The sequence below is a fragment of the Hydra vulgaris genome, chromosome 04, assembly GCF_038396675.1.
Source record: "Hydra vulgaris chromosome 04, alternate assembly HydraT2T_AEP".
Taxonomy (NCBI): Eukaryota; Metazoa; Cnidaria; class Hydrozoa; order Anthoathecata; family Hydridae; genus Hydra; species Hydra vulgaris.
In genome coordinates, this window is record NC_088923.1 from 46,387,633 (window position 1) to 46,405,000 (window position 17,368).

At 28.3% G+C, this 17,368-nt stretch overlaps 1 protein-coding gene across 1 annotated transcript in view; it reads left to right on the forward strand.

Moving 5' to 3' along the window:
• Nucleotides 1–17,368, forward strand: part of LOC136079841 (uncharacterized) — a 74,528-nt gene that overhangs the window by 21,938 nt on the left and 35,222 nt on the right. The window contains exons 3-5 of the mRNA XM_065796461.1: nt 2,600–2,677; nt 3,624–3,662; nt 3,885–3,914. Of these exons, the coding sequence (XP_065652533.1) occupies nt 2,600–2,677; nt 3,624–3,662; nt 3,885–3,914 (147 nt within the window). The remainder of the gene's footprint in view (nt 1–2,599; nt 2,678–3,623; nt 3,663–3,884; nt 3,915–17,368) is intronic.

Here is a 17,368-nt window from a genome sequence, read left to right on the forward strand (position 1 = left end):
ATATATACCTATATGTATATATACATATATATATATGCATATATATATATATATATATATCTATATATATATATATGCATATATATATATATTCTAATCTTGGTTATAGTCGTATTATAGTGTTGATCAGCTTCCGACCACATTCAGAACATATAATGTGGTTCAGATATTTATGCCACTTAATGTGGTATATTATTTATTAAATGTGTTAAAAACAAGGTGTGCTTATTATATTGATTTTATGTATTGAAATGCAAGAAAGTAGCAGAAATTTAATGTATAATTGGTGACATCAAAAGATATTAAAAAATGCTATTAAAAGATTAGCTTGGTTTATTTTTTAATGAAAGTAAAATGCTTTTTACAGGGTGTTAACCAGCCTGATGGCATCGCGTATTTGCGGTATTCCCAATTTTCTTAAATTTCCTAAAAGTTCAAAAAACCTTTAAAAAAACAAAACCTTTTGTTATAAGTATTACGCAAGAAATGTAGAAATAATTAGTAGACGAAATTAAGAAAATAATTTAGTTGATTAAAAACAATTACTTTCTTTACAAAAGAAAAAGCGTAACAAGTCATTCAATTCAAAGTCATTGAAAAAGCTTCGGAATTCATTCGAAAATAAAACAAAAACTTTATTTTTTAATTGACGTCAGTTGTTCTTTAGTTTTTTCATTTCGTTTGTAACATTGTTTTTTTATTCGTGTTTTTTATTTTATACTTTTTATTTAAAATAAAAAAATTTTAAAGCAACGAATGCTGTTTATCTTTAGTTAGGAAAGTAACAAAGATTTTAGCATAGTAATTATCCAAAAAATGACTTTTGTGGAGGCACATGTCATTTCGAAATTACTTTTAAAAAAAAGAATTAAAAGTTTTTTATTAAGGTAGTTAAAAATACCGTTAGTCAATTAAATTTGCTGGTAAAGCATATTAGTGTGAGCATTTTCTATTCAAGGGACAAGTTTAAAACCAAGTTTACTACATGATTTATGGCTTCTAATTACTCAATGTTTACTGCTTCATTTACATTTGTTTAATAAATCACAACATTGACATTTTACTATTACTCTAATTTAGTGAATGACCGGGTTGATATTTGACTGGGGCCAGGGCCGGGTTTGATAAAGTATAGCCGGAGCCGGGTTTGTGACCGAGGCTGTATTAATATTTATACATCCTAAAGTATATTTTTTAAATTCCAAATTCATGTTATATTTTGTGTATATATGCATATATACACATCATTATGATCAACGTGATCACAATCATCATTACCATCATCATCATCATCATCATCATCATCATCATCATCATCATCATCATCATCATCATCATCATCATCATCATCATCATCATCATCATCATCATCATCATCATCATCATCATCATCATCATCATCATCATCATCATCATCATCATCATCATCATCATCATCATTATCACCTTCTCTTTCGGCAACTGCTACACTGTATGAACACTAAAAATTATATAAATATGGAAGGATATTGTATGCCAGCATCTGAATAAATAGCAAACATATATGTTTATGTCCATAATATGTATGCATAAAGCGCATCTCAGAAGCTTTTATTCCTTCTGGACAAAAAGTTTGGAAGCTTTTATTCCTACTCTTCAATTTTAAGTCAAACTTCATTCTACTCCTTATATTTCTTTTTTTTTTCTACAAATACAATTATGATCAATGCTCAAACAAGCTATTATCTCTATTACGATAAACCAAAACTCTTTCTTGCTTGTTTCTTGTTCATCAAGTTGCATCCTTTTACTTTATATGTCCCTTTACGCTATAAAAACTTTTATTAATCCAGTTATTTTCCTTGCACATCAAAAAAACCTTATAACTATAGCCATCTTCATGTTTTTCTTTTACATACAACCTACTACTTTTCAAGTCTTCGGCTAACCATTCCCTAGTGTTTACTTATTTTAAAGTAACTCATAACTTAATAGTGGTTGCTTGCAATCTTATTGGAAGTAAATTAGAGTTTAAAAGTATATAAATATATGCCAGTATTTAATAAATCGTAAATGCAAACATAAAGTTAAAATATATAAAGTATTATAAATTTTTTTCTAATCTCCGCTATCGACCCCTGCTAAATCTTATAGTTTAGCCGGGGCCAGAGCTGGGTTTGAAAAAAGTCTCATTTTTAGCCGGGGCCCCGGTCACTTAGTACTCTAATTGGATTGGTTCTTAATTGGATTGAGATATGAAGAATCATTATTCCATGAGCGTTTATCTTGCCAGTTTTTTTATACCTTATACAAAACATCTTAACGAGAATTATTAAAACATCTTTATAAGAATTTTTTATGAAAATACAAATTCTGGACTTTATACCAACTATTATAGTTTCATTTCTTTTACATAAAAAGTTAAATTGAATGCCTAATTGAGCATTCACCTGATTTGTGCATGTGAAGTAACAAAGACATTAAAACGATAATGATGGCAATGATGCCCAAAATATTTGTGCACACTTCCACTTTCACTTTATTATTATATAAAGTGAAAATTTAAAATTTAAAAGTTTAAACTTTTGTTTTTAAATTTGTTATGTTTGTTTGTATTTAGAAAACGTACAAGATGCAAAAAATGTTATTGTTGATAAAAAACCACTTGATATTGCCACTATAATCGATGAACCATTTGGTAAATTTTTTTTTTTTTTGATATTTAACTTTTTTTAGCTATTATTCAAAGATAATTTTTTATATTTTTGTTGTTTGTATTAATATATTTTTTTTTGTGCAAGCTTATGCTGTCTAAATGAATAAAATTTTTATTTAAATTTTATTTAAAGTTTATTTTTCTATTATTAAAGCATAGATAATAAAATTTAAGCATAAATCAAAACTGTTTGATGTTTTGAGCATCATATTTAATGTCATCATTACTTATAGTTTTGATACTTAGCTAAAACTCATGAAAATAATATTAAACAGTTATTAACAACACAAAGTATTCCAATGCTCGTCAAACTAAATCTGCACAAAGTCCACATAAAATGCTTGATATTGCATAATGCTTGATATTGTTGTTCACTTGGCTAACTTTCATAAGACTTTTAAAACTATTTACTTTTTTTGGTTTGATTAATTTGAGAAAATTTGTATCTTTTGGAGCTTTTGAAAAATTATTCTGGCTAGCAGTGTAGGGATATTTTGTTTTGATTTGCAATCCTGGTTATCAGTACAGAAGTGATTTGTTTTGATTTGCAATACTGGCTAGTAGTATAGGGGTAATTTTGTTTTAATTTACAACTCATCTGTTATTTAATTGTTATTGATACTTATTTGAAACTATTTTATCGTAAAACATAAAAATTTTATATAAACATTTTGTGTTTGCTGCTACAACAAACTAAAAATAACTATTTGGTACAGCCATGCAATAAGAAAAGGTCTTTGTTATTTCACATTTATTTCGTTTTGAACATATTTTTTGAATACTTTATTTTAATTTTGTTTTAGGAACATAGTCATTTAACTATTTTAACATATTTTTGTTACACATTTTTATATGGCAATTGATTACAAAAAAATCAATAAAAATTTGTTTTGCTTGCAATCTAATTTAATATTCATATGTACTTTAGAACCGGCAAAAACCATTGAGGAGATCAACATTGCACATGGTAGAATTTTTTTTTTGGTTTTGTTTAAAAGTATTTTTTCTTTTTGCACAGTTACTATTAAATAATAATTTATCACGCAGTTTTATAATAATCAGATACATATCAATCTAGATAATTTTACTATCGAATAAAATAACGTAAAATATTTGTGAACTTCAAAATCTTTTTTATTTGTTAGATTTTTTGTTGTCTATTTATAAATATTTTATTGAATTTAAACAGGAAGATTCAGTGATGTTAAATTTCCACCTGGTAAGTGGTAGTTTTATATTTCTAAATTTTATTTTATTAGTTTTTTTTTTTTTATTTTTTGAGATATTTTTATAGATATTTTTTTTTATTGCTTATAATTATAAATGAGTTCTTAAGAGTGAGTTTTCATCTTTTCATTTTATGGTTTTAATTATTAAAATGATGTCATTTATAATTCATCTATACATTTTGAGTTTTTACAATGGTTATTAAGTATCAATTTTATTTTTTGGAAGCACCTTCTTTGCAGTGACTTAATTTATCACTTTTGTGCTTACTTAAGAGTGGTACCATTCTAAAAGATCCTGTGGCTCTTAAATAATCTAGTAGCATTTTTATTACTCTGTACTTAATGCTTTAAAAGGTTCAGTTTTGTTTTAAGGTTATATTGTACTGTCTTAATCTTCTTGATCTGCATCATCGCGATATCATATCATATCTTGAAATAATATAACATGATGCAACATCTTGAAACAATATAACATAATACAACATCTTGAAACAATATAACATGATACAACATCTTAAAACAATATAACATGATACAACATCTTGAAACAATATAACATGATACAACATCTTGAAACAATATAACTTGATACAACATCTTAAAACAATATAACATGATACAACATCTTGAAACAATATAAAAGTGTTAAAAAGCTACTCCTCATTTTTTTGTTAAGTTAAACATTTTTTTTAGGACATTTTAGGATGTTTTTTAAACAAAAAACTCTCTGGAACTCTGGCTCTAGCAATTTTTTACAATAGGATGGCTTTTTCTATTGTTAATCAGTTTTGCAGGTAGTGTGTTTTTATTGTGATACTGCTATTAGAAAGATTATCATCCATAATGGCTCCTACCTAAACTCCTACTTTTCATTTTAAGTCTGAATCCTACTACCTTTAATTATGAACTCCTACTACCCATAAACACATTAGTATTAATAGGAATATTACCATCCAAAGTTTTGCTACCTATAACCAAAATAAAATTTGGGTTTTGTATAAAAGTTTTCTATTTGAGGTATTCCATGAGAAAGTGGGACAGGCATGTAACCCACCATCTCAGATTTTCTTCATACTTTGTAAAAATGGTCACCTATATAACATAGACTACTTTGGAAAATTTTAGCACTGGTATCGAATAGATTTTTGAGATATTGTTATTTTAAAATCAGCAGTTTTTAGCAATTTTTTACGTTCGGCGGCCATTTTGATTTTACTATAGTTTTTGTTTTACAAGTTACTGTTCAACTGAACATGTGATTAAGCTGAAAGTTAGCACCAGTATAGTTTTTAGGACGAGGAATCAGAATATGATATTTGTTTTTAATAAAAATATTAAGAACTATATCAAAATTGGGATTGTACTTCACCTACAGATATTTTTGAAATTTTAACAAAGTCGGAAAGGAGGTCTGGTAAACATGGTAGCATTAATTTTTTGTAATTTTGTTTTTGTTTTTATTAAAATAGATATTTTAATGAGTGTTTTAATGCAAAATTTAGAGGTGGGTTTTTTGAAATTTTTTGTAAAAATATATGAGTAATATGTGAAAAAATGAGTTTTAAAGGTCAGTGTTCATAATTTATTTAAAATTAATTGACATTGACAATTTTCATTAGTCATCAAATATTATACAAAAGAAAACTTTTTAACCTATTATTTAAAGAAACTTTAATTCAAATAAATATTTCTTTTTAAAATAAATTTTTGCTTTCTAATTAATGTCATATAATGTCATCTTTCACTAAAACAGAAGAAACATTCAATATTAAAACACTAAGACTTTGTATTAGTCTGATATTTTACCATTTGTTGTTTCTTCACTGTAGCTAATCAATAATTTAAAGAATATATATAAAATAAAAGTAAAAAATAAATAAATACATATTATCATATTTAAAAATACTAATGATAAAAGTTTTTTCCATTTTTAATAAATGTATATGCCTGTGTATTTTGTGTTTATTTATAGCTAAATAATTTTGTGTTCAGTTGGTATTTTATCAAATGATCAATGTCAAAAAATGGTGCACACGAAATCAATTGGATAAAAAGATTTGTTAAGCTATTCAGAGAGAAAAAGAAATTTATTATTATGGGGATCTGGGCTATCAATATTAAACTTTAATGTTAAAATCTGTTTGCATCATGAGCAAATTTTACTTAACCGGTTTGCTAATTCCCAAAAAAATTGCATCGACCCATTTAAAAGGCATAAAACTAATATAAAAGGTAAATTTATATATTTTCAACTTATTGTGCTGTCTTTTTACAAAAAATACATCTAGTACACTTTCAATTAGTTTGAAAAATTTTAATTTTTTAATTTTATTTCTAACATTATTATATTATCTAAACTATTATTCCCTAATTTTGGCAAATTTTATTCATTAATAATATATTTATAGGTGGTTTGCGAGAAATTGATATTCAACTAGCAAAAAATATGTGTTCAATTGGTATCGAAACAACACCTGGTTTTAAAATGTGTCCTTCATGTCGAAAAGAAGTAGTAAAAAAAATAGATGATTGGTCTACTTTACAGGACCACAATGGTGAAGATAATTTTCTGGAACAAACATTTTTTGATAAAGACAGAAATTGCACAAGAAAAAAAACTTATAAACACCAGTTTTGATAAATTAGACGTATCACCAGTAAAATTTCATGGGGTTCCGCAACATGCTAAAATTTCTCTAGGGAAAAGAAAATTAATGCAAGCTACTGATGTTATGTCAAAAAAGCTATCAGTTATCCTCAATGTTAACGCAACAGACCTGAAAAAGGATGTTACTGAGGAGCCCAATGTTGAACATCAAAAGAAAGCTGAAGATCTAGATAAATTAATACTTTCAATGCAAGAAAAGCTAAAAACAGCAAATAGAAGAGAAAAGATTCAGATTTTAACATTGGTTCCAGATTCGTGGTCTTTAAGGAAAGCATCTGAAGTATTTAATATATCAAAGTCAACCATAACTAAAGCAAGAAAACTTAAATTTGCAAAAGGAATATTAACACTTCCAGAAAAAACTAACATTGTTAGAATTGAATTAAATATCATTGATAAGGTGAAAAGCTTCTATTGTAATGATCAGTTTAGTCGGCAGTTGCCAGGTGTAAAAGATTTTGTAAGCGTATCCAAAAATAAACATGTATTGAAGCCATTACTTCTTTGCAATTTAAAGGAATTATTTATCGAATTCAAACTAGAGCACCCTCAATCCAAAATAGGATTTTCTAAATTTGCTCAGTTAAAGCCAAAATGGTGAATTTATGCTGGTCAAAAAGAAACCCATGCTGTTTGTATATGTGTAATACACCAAACCTAAAGCTTATGCTTAGCGCAGTTAAATTGGAGAAGAATTACCAAGAACTTATTGAGAAGATTGTTTGTAGCAGAGAGTCAAGGGAATGCATGGTCCATAGATGTAATTGTTGCCCTGGAATTCAAAATATTATAAATTATATAACTTCAAATCTATTGCAAAATGAAGGATAATTTGAAGAGAATGACAAAGTGGATGAAGATGAAATAATTGAATACAAACAGTGGAGTACAACAGATAGAGCAGAGCTTTTAAGTTACACATCTACAATAAGCGAATTCATTGAAAGTCTTAGTGAAAAACTTGATAGCATAACATCTCACTCTTATTTTGCTAAAGCACAAAGTAAATATTTAAATACATTAAAATCATCTATACCCATAAATGAAATTATTATTTTGGTTGATTTCGCAGAAAACTTTAAATTTGTCATACAAGACGAAATCCAGAGTTACCACTGGAACCAACAGCAATGCACACTACATCCTGTAGTTATTTATAACAAAAACGATGAGGGCGCTACTAAAAGTCAACCAACTTCTTTATGTTTTATATCTGATGACTTAACACATGATGTTATATTTATTTATTGTATAGTAAAAAGAACTGTCCAATTTGTACAAGAAATATTTCCCAATACCACAAAAATCCACTATTTCTCTGATGGTTGTGCTGGCCAATACAAAAATTGCAATCATTTTTTAAATTTATGCCATCATGTTGAAGATTTTGGGAAGCAATGTGAATGGAATTTCTTTGCAACATCACATGGAAAGTTGCCGTGTGATGGGATTGGTGGAGCAGTTAAAAGACTTGTTTTAAGTGTTAGTCTTCAATGTCCTATTAACTTACAAATTCAGAACGCTGAAGAAATATTTAATTTTTCAAAAGATAACATATTTGGCATCCACTTCTTTATTTTAAAAGGCGAAGATATTTTATCAGTCCTTAAATCTTTGACTCTCCGATTGAATAATGCAAAGACTTTACCTGGTACAAGAAGTTTCCACCAATTTATTCCGGAGGATGCAGGATGTCTCTGAGCAGGAGGAATTTAATCTAACATTCAACCTTACTGGCTCAAATCAATATCTTCAAGAAATCATTGCAGGAAAATATTATATCTGCAAATATGATATGTTTAACTGGGTTGGTTTGGTATTTGAAGTTGATGAAAGAAATGAAGACGCCCTTGTAAAATTCATGCATCCTCATTTACCTAACACTTCATTACACTGGCCAAGTAGAGATGATTGTTATTGGGTTCCCAAGCCCCATATTTTAATTATGATAAAAAAACAATTGTCTTCAAGAACAGATAGACACAAACGATTTGCCCAAAATTCAATCTTTAAATTAACTCATGATTGAATTACACCAGTTTTCTTTTATAAGCAATTTATGAATTATTCGGACGCAAGTTCTGGTTTTTCATTGACTAGTTTTTTATTTAAAACATGTATTTGTTTGATTATTTTGACTCAATATATTACATTTAATATGAATTTTTTATATTAACTATTGGGTTAATGGGTTTTTTTCCTTATAATTGACGTTTTCAAAATTAGCAATTTCTTAATAAGTAATATCCAAATGTACTTTTTCATTATAATTTGTTTAATGATTTATAAAAATCCTCAAAAAACCCACCTCTCAATTTTGTACCAAAAAACTCTTTAATATATCTATTTTAATAAAAACTTAAAAAAACTCTCAAAAAATTGATGCTACCATGGTTACCAGACCTCCTTTCTGCCTTTGTTAAAATTTCAAAAATAGCTCTAGGTGAAGTACAATCCCAATATTGATAAACTTCTAATTTTTTTCATTAAAAACAAATATCATATTCTGATTCCTCGTCTTTAAAACTATGCTGGTGCTAATTTTCAGCCTAATCACATGAATAGTTGAACTGTAACTTGTAAAACAAAAACTATAGTAAAATCAAAATGGCCGCCGAACAAAAAAAACTGCTAAAAATAGCTGATTTTAATGTAACAATATCTCCAAAACCATTTCAATATCAGTGCTAAAATTTTGCAAGGTAATCTATGTTATATAGGTGACCATTTTTACAAAGTATGAAAGGAATCTGAGATGGTGGGTTACAAACCTTAAAAATTTGTCCCACTTTCTCATGGAATACCTCATTTCCTAAGAAGACACAGTGTAAAATGAAAATAATTGCATAAGTGATTTTCTACTAATTTATTATTGCTCTGTTAATTTAAGAATATTGAGCACTCTGTTTTGAAGAATACTTATAAATTATTTGTGTATACACAAGGTCTATGACATGGGTTTCTAAGTGGAGGGGCACAATAGTCAAATTTAAAAAAAATTCCTCTAATTTCAGTGTCAATTCTTTTAGGCGGTTATTGGTTATTTTTTAAAACATTAAATAGATTTTTAATGTCCTTATCAATTCCTAGCCATGTGTTGTTGATTTTATACGTTACATCAATTAAACAACGTATAAAACTAATTTTATTAACAATAGGGAACAAAACAGGAACTTTTTTGTAAAAGACCTGTACATGTTTTTTTTGTGATAAACTGATGCGGAAAGCGAATGTTCTTTATTAAGATGTTCCTGAGCTTCAATCTTTGAAAATGGCGTATTATTATCCACATAACGTTTATAAAAAATCGGTATAAAGAAAGAGCAATTATTAACCAATTTTTGTTCGTGAAACCATAGTCATAAGAAATAGATAGTCTGGTCACTCGGGCCGTATTATGTGATTTTTTTAATATTCATTAAAAACACTTAAAAACTGTCGAATGGCCAGGAACAGAGTGCACAAAGTATGGAAACGGAAAAAGAGTTTAACTGTGAATTTGATTTTGAAACAATATTTATTTCTTTGGAAAATGATTTTCTTTTTGCAGACAAAAATTTTAAAAAAGATTTAGACGCCTTGGTGTTGAAGTTGCCTAGTGAACCTGTTGAAAGCACATTTTCTTGCACAATTTGCTCTAAGAAGTGCATATCTCAAAAAGGCCTTACAAGGCATACAAATTCGAAACATCAAAGTTTTCCTTTGGATTTAACATTACAAAATCCTCAACCACCTATTCTTCTCAGCGAATTTAAAAGTCTGCTTGATAAAAGCATTACTACCTTGATTGACGACGAATGCTATCTTGATTTGTTTAAAAATGAGTTAAGAATTAATCATGCAATGCTATCAGAAAATTCACAACAAACCCTATCTCTATTAGAGGCAACAATAGCTAGTTTTAAAGATAATGGCGATGCATATCCTCAATTTTATGAAGATATTAATTGTGATAAAGGAATTTTCATTGACAGTCTGACTAAAAAAAAAAAAAAAGTGGAAAGTGTCTCCTCCAGTTTTAGAAATCTTTACAAAAGATGAGCTTCTCTTTCGCCAAAAAAGTAATGGTTTTGCAAAAAAAATGATTCAGAACTGATTGTAACCGAAATTTTAGAAAACAGTGTTGTTATGGCAAGCATATCTGAACTTCGTAGTCTTTGCACAAACCAAGTATCCAAAGAACTGTCTTTAAACTTTTTTTATCATCTGGTTACACTTTATGTTGGAGTGAGATCTTTTTTGTATGCAAAAGAAAAACTAAGTTTCCACAAACTTAAAGAAAATCAAACAAAGTCAAAGTCACTACGTTCAAAAATAAAAAAAACATCAATTGGATTTGAATAAATAGTTTAATGTAATATCACATTCAAAAGTTTTAAATTTATAATAAACAAATATTTTCAGGTTAACTTTCTGCTCTGACTGACTTGTAGAGAGAGAGAGTGTTGTTTCATTAAGGTCAGAACTGGGCATTTTTATTGTGATACTACCACTAGGAAGATTGTCATCCATGGTTAAGGAGCTCCTACCTTGGTCAGGTCACCCTACTATAAATTGTATGTATTATATATATATACATATATATATATATATATATATATATATATATATATATATATATATATATATATATATATATATATATATATTTATAAAAATGTTATCATACTCAAACTCATGAAAATTAAAACTTTAAATGAAATTATGGCTAAAAATATCAAAACCAGAAAACAAACATTCAAAAAATTTAGAATTTATATTAAAAAATATTTTATATATGAAAAAAAATTCTAGTCCTTTCTTGTATTAGCTAATTGACATAAGGGATGTACAAAATAGATTTGGTTTTGCACGAATCTGCTTTTTAAATGTTTTTGAATATCATCAAGTAATGTGGCCCAATAATTTTTTTCACTCCGTTACCATAACATAAATGTAACTACATTTGTGAATTATTATTATTTTTGTAACAAATTCTATTTTTGTAATGATATATACTGGGTACTATAACTACAGCAGTAGTTATAGTACCCAGTTAAGTATATTAGCGAAATTTAATGACATAAAAAATTTAATTTATGTGACAATGTCTGCTCCGTTACTGACATTTGCTAATTATTTATTATTTAAAAGCAAAACAGTGTAAGTTACATTTTAAGTTAAAGGCAAAATCTTAGTATACAAATAAATTCAGTACATTGTCTTTTTAAAAAAGGTAAAGCGTCTTTAAAAAAAGAAACTAACTTGACAAAAATCTTTTTCGGATTTAAATTGTACAAATACTGTCCGCTCCGTTACTGGATCATTACCATACATCATTAATGTAAAGAAAGTCGTGGTATTCAAATTTTCATCGAAATTAACCAGATCAATGATATTGCTTAAATGTTAAAAATTGGTAGTCATTGACATCCATTGCATTGGCCGAAGTAATACTTTCATCACTGTTAAAATTCTGCAATATTAAAAAGAAATTCACGGAAGTACTTAAAATAAATTTGATTATTAGAGAAACAAATAAATTAGCAAAATAATAAAATACACAAATTTTTTTTTTCCGTGCTAGTGTTTTTGGAAAACATATATCGCTTTAAATTGTAGCATGTGCAAACTGTAGCCCTCTTACAGAAGCAACTTAAATCTTGATACAAAACATTTAATTTTCTGTCTGTTTGTAGCTGATGCAATTTCATAGTGCCTGTAATAGCCTTTAATGTTTTGGAACATATTGAGTCAAAAGAAGTAATTTTGGATCCCTCAATATAGTAAAACTTTATTAATGAATGTCCATTGTTAAGAAAATTATATAAACTTTCTGCATCTGGAAGGTTACAACCCATATTAAGCAATTGATTTGCCTGACCTTTCACAGATTCTCCTATTGCATCTGATGCTCCCTTGCCATGCCCACTTTCAAAAAAATTCCAACTGGCTAAATTAAATTTTAATTCGTATATCAATCTAGAGAATAAGAAGAAGTTTTGCTTATTCCTATATTGTGTGGTTGGTCCATCAGAAAAAAAATTAAGATCTGTAATTTGTGTGTTATCTATCTTGAGTTCAATTAGCACGAGTTCCAGATGTGCCCATATAGAAGGAGGATCGTGCCTCAAAGAGTCGGATATAGTTGTAAATGACTGATGTCCATCTATTTTATAAATTACTCCTGTATGCAATGTAGCTTTTTTGTTACTTGCTCCAAAATGTGAAGATTGAATTGCAGCAAAATTCTTGCACACATAGTTCTCAGAAGTATCTATTTGCATAACAGCTTCGTTCACATTTACTGTTTCTTTTAACTGTTTGTACATTCTGAACTGGTGTCTTATTATAAAAACATGCTTGCATAGCTTGTTTCGAATTGATTCAAAGAATTTTATTTTAAGATCTTTAAGTGTTTCACGCTTCACACTTTTCCTGATAACATTTGTTGTTTTCTTTTCTCCCATCTTTTCGTATTCCTGTTTTTCTTTTTCCCACTGGAACCAAACCATAATACTTTCATCTTTAAGCAATCCTTTTGCGTGAAATTGAACATGAGACTTAAAACAAATGTTACATTCTCTGAACATACATTCTCTTCTATCAGTACTACAACAAACTTGTTTCACTACTTCTTCAATATCTTTTTCTTTCAAAACACGCAGGTTAATAAGTTTATCACAAAGTAATTGTATGTTCTCGTGTTTTTTGCACAGACATGTATCTCTATGTTTAGCCGACGGTTTGCGGACAAAAAATGGGCGATAACGAGTAAACGTTGTATATGAAATGTTGTTTCTCTATATTCAGCGCTAAATTTTTCATAAAGGTTTATTAATGAATCGAGTAGTAGTCGCTTTTGTTTTTTATCTTTATTTTTTGTTACAGTCTGTTTCTTTCCAGTTATTCTAGAGTTGTCATCACGTGTGAGAAACTCTCTGATCAAATCCTGTGTTCAGCATCAAGCGATGCATTACCACGATGGCATTCGCTGTTTGGAGTTGTACTTTTTGATGAAAAAGAAGAGTTTGGGGTTTTATTACCTGCTAATAAATTTGACATCCTGCTTGTTTCATTTGTAAGAAAACCGTTTTCTACAGAAGAAGTAGATGATCTATCAGTGGTTGCAGGTGAACTTGCTTGTAAACCATGCAGGAAACTTTTAATCCTTAACCAACGTTTTTTGTTTTTTTGGGCTGAACAATTAGCCATTTCCAACTCGTTTGTTAATGTTTGTATTTTTCTATAAGCCTTTGTTTTTCGGTAAGCAACCTTTGCTCTACCTCTTTGTTTGCGTTCGTTATTCCTACTCAACTCGCGTTCCTGTGACTCTGATAACGATGTTTCAATCTTTCTTTTTGCAGCTCTAAATTTTGCTTTCTTAACGCGCCAACAACGACGAGCAATTCGTTTTTTTCTTTCTGATAATTCTGATATCACTTTAACCTTCTTCTGCTCACGCCGCATATTTAACGTTTGCGTTCTTTTTCACGAAATATGCCTGCATTTTTTTCTAATTTTCTGTCCCGAAACGCTTTCTGAATTTTAGCACGAGATTTCTTTGAAGTTTTCATGTTATATGCCTAGTTGTATTTCTTTTGGAAAAATAGTATAATAACTGTAATTGTTAATACACCAAAAATTTATTTATTATTATTAAAATATATTTCAAGATTTACTTTTATTTTAAAAGCCAAACGTATTAGACTCAAATGTAAAAAAAAACCAAACAATAAATGAAATCCTAATACTAAAATACTTACAAATTACTCTTACAATAACTTGAAAGTTAAAGAACGCAGCGTACGTATGGTAATCATATTTAACGCTGCAAGGTAATCATATTTTATCGCTGCAGTAAGTCCCTAATGGTTGACGTGTTTATTTAATGCAGAAAATAGCTTAGTTTATAGCTTTTGATTTTTTTTTCCTTCGTGATGTCATCTCCGTTATGTTGTTGTCAACTCCGTTATTAAGAGGAAGTCACGGAGTTGACAGTAACGGAGTAGACGTAATTATACATAATCAATAATATCTCATTATTACTGATTGGAAAACATTTTTAAAATCTTTTATTGCTATATTGTCTAAAAGATTTAAAGAGTACTAAAACACGCCATATAAAAATTTGTAATTTTACGGAATAAAAAAACGTAACGGAGTAGACTTCAAACAAGAATATCTTTTTGAAAATAAGGTAATTAGGCTCTCATTTTTATATAAATAATGTTTGCAGCACGATATACATTAATGTTAATAAATTCCATAGAACTGGACTTTTTTTCATTATTTTAATTAGCAAATAATTAAAAACTACAAACCTGTGACTATTTTAGAATGTAATAACGGAGTGGACAAAAAATGTGGGGACAGCAAGTTTTTGACAAGAGCTACAACAGGATAAGGTGTAAATTAATACATGTATTAAAATACCATATATTAGCATGTCTAAAGCACCAAATTATGTCCCCGATTAGTCTTAATACAAAAGAAAAAAAATTATTGAGTGTAACAATTTAGTCCTAGATGCAGGACATCTACGGATTGGACATTTTTGATTAACAATTGTGCACACAAAATTTTAATTTTTAGTTGGAAATATCCGATAAAATACTAATTTATATTAACGATAAGTATTAAATTTGACGAACTAATAATCTAATACATTAAGTACATTAGGTAATCAAATGTTTTTTAGTTGTAGTGTCCTAATGACAGTTTTTGGGAAAAATACGCTTTTTTTATATATCCAGTGGTACCTATGAAAAATAGATAAGACTTAAGAAAATCACCCAGTATCACCCCTGATTACATGCTAGGTCCCAAATACAATTTCATTGTTATCAGAGGCTCTATACAAATCCTAATATTTAAATAATATCCTTAAAGGTTCTATAAAAAAGCATCATTGGTGCTTGTTTACATTGTAACAAAAGTAAAACAAACAAAAAAACAAGTCTGCAAAATAAACTTTTCTATTTATTATTTTAACAACGAATTTCTCAATTATCTGATCAATATTTTATGCCATTTAATGTTTTAAAAAGATTTGTGGCTATGAAAATTCCGTTTTTATGCAAATTCATTTATTTGTTTTCAGCAGTACAAGGAGACATAAGAGTTTTTTTTTATTAAATCACTTGAAAAGTTAACTTTTTTTATCAACAGATTCTTCAGAGTAAGTCTATTTTCTGCGTGGTATACGTGTCATACTTTCCTCCATTGACATTTTGTTTGATTCATTCAGACAGTTACCTGCAATTAGGTGAAATATATGTTGATTTTGAATAGTATTATCATTAAATCCAAAATCAAACAAGAAAGGATTATCTTTTCTTCTACCAATTGACCGTTGTTGTCCAAAGTAATTTTCTAAAGGATCTTGACAAAACCTTTCAGTTAATACATAACTTACATTGTTATTAGTTAAAAATTTGACAAGTTCAATAACAGAATTAACTGTGATCTTTATACCATCATAGGTTTGCCAAGTAATAAACATATTATTTCTATCACTTTTTGAAAAATTTCCAGGTCTTGATTCAATAGAAAAAAGCTAATCAGAAAGGTATTTTAAAAAATTTTCTTTTAGCCATGTAAAACGAACATCATTAGTATCAGAAAATGGTTTCAAATATGAGTTGCATTTTAATATATAATCATTTGTATTACAAACATTTAAGCAATCAAAAAAATCATTAAAATATTTGCAAAACTGTGCAGTTCCAGCAGTATCAGATGGTGCATAGATTTTTAATGCAGTACTACATGAATTACTTAAAACTTGTGCAGCTAAACGAACATTCATAGCTGAAAATGGAGTTATTTTGATGTGCTCAACGGTTAGCTTTGGACATGCATGCACTTGACATTTTAAATCTTCATAAAACAAATCAGTTATATGAAACCATAAACATGTTGACCCTTATTCCACATGTAACGATTGCTTTTACCAGCTCCAGAATGAGAAAGGCTGTTCCTTACTGTTTTAATTAAATGAGGGACATCACAAATAAAATATATAAACCTTTTATCGTCATTATCAGCAAATAAATTATCAGTGCGGTAAGTTACATCAACATGACCATTATTATCTTCTTTCTCAGTCAGATTAAAATGCATTTTAAAAAATTTTCTATTCGATGATGCTCCTTCACAAGTAACTGCTACTACTACAACTGAGATTTCTAAAATGCTAACAGCTTTCCAAAATAGAGAAAATAAATGCACTGATATCATATTTATAGTAGCAAAGTTTGCAAAGCCGTATTTGAAAGGATTTACAATACTTCTTATTAAGAAAACTAATACATGCAAGTTTGTATGCCTGTTGTAATGTTGCAAAATTAAAAATAGGATCACCTAAATCAACATAACCAATTAATTCTCCAGAACGTTTGTCCCAAACAAGATTTTCTTGAATTTTCATTTCATCAAGAACTAGGACAATAAACTTTTCTTGAGCTGAAAAATGTTCGACTTTATCTTTTAATTCTTTGATTATATTTTTATTAAATCCTAACTTTGGCTTCACATAACTTTTATAGTCACGCAATCGCCTACGACTTGGTAAAACTAAGAAACCAGAATTTTTCTTTTTAATCGTACTGCTTCATAAGCAGCTGGTGATTTTGCAGTTAATCCCAAATAGTAACGTATTATTGCTGGATGATAGCGAATCCCTTGTTTTGAGCTTTTTAAATATTTTTACTGCTCTTCCCAAAACAGGCTCATAAATGGAGAAATCTTGCTTTTATCAGCTCCTGCTATTATTTGAACTAAATCACTTTCAAT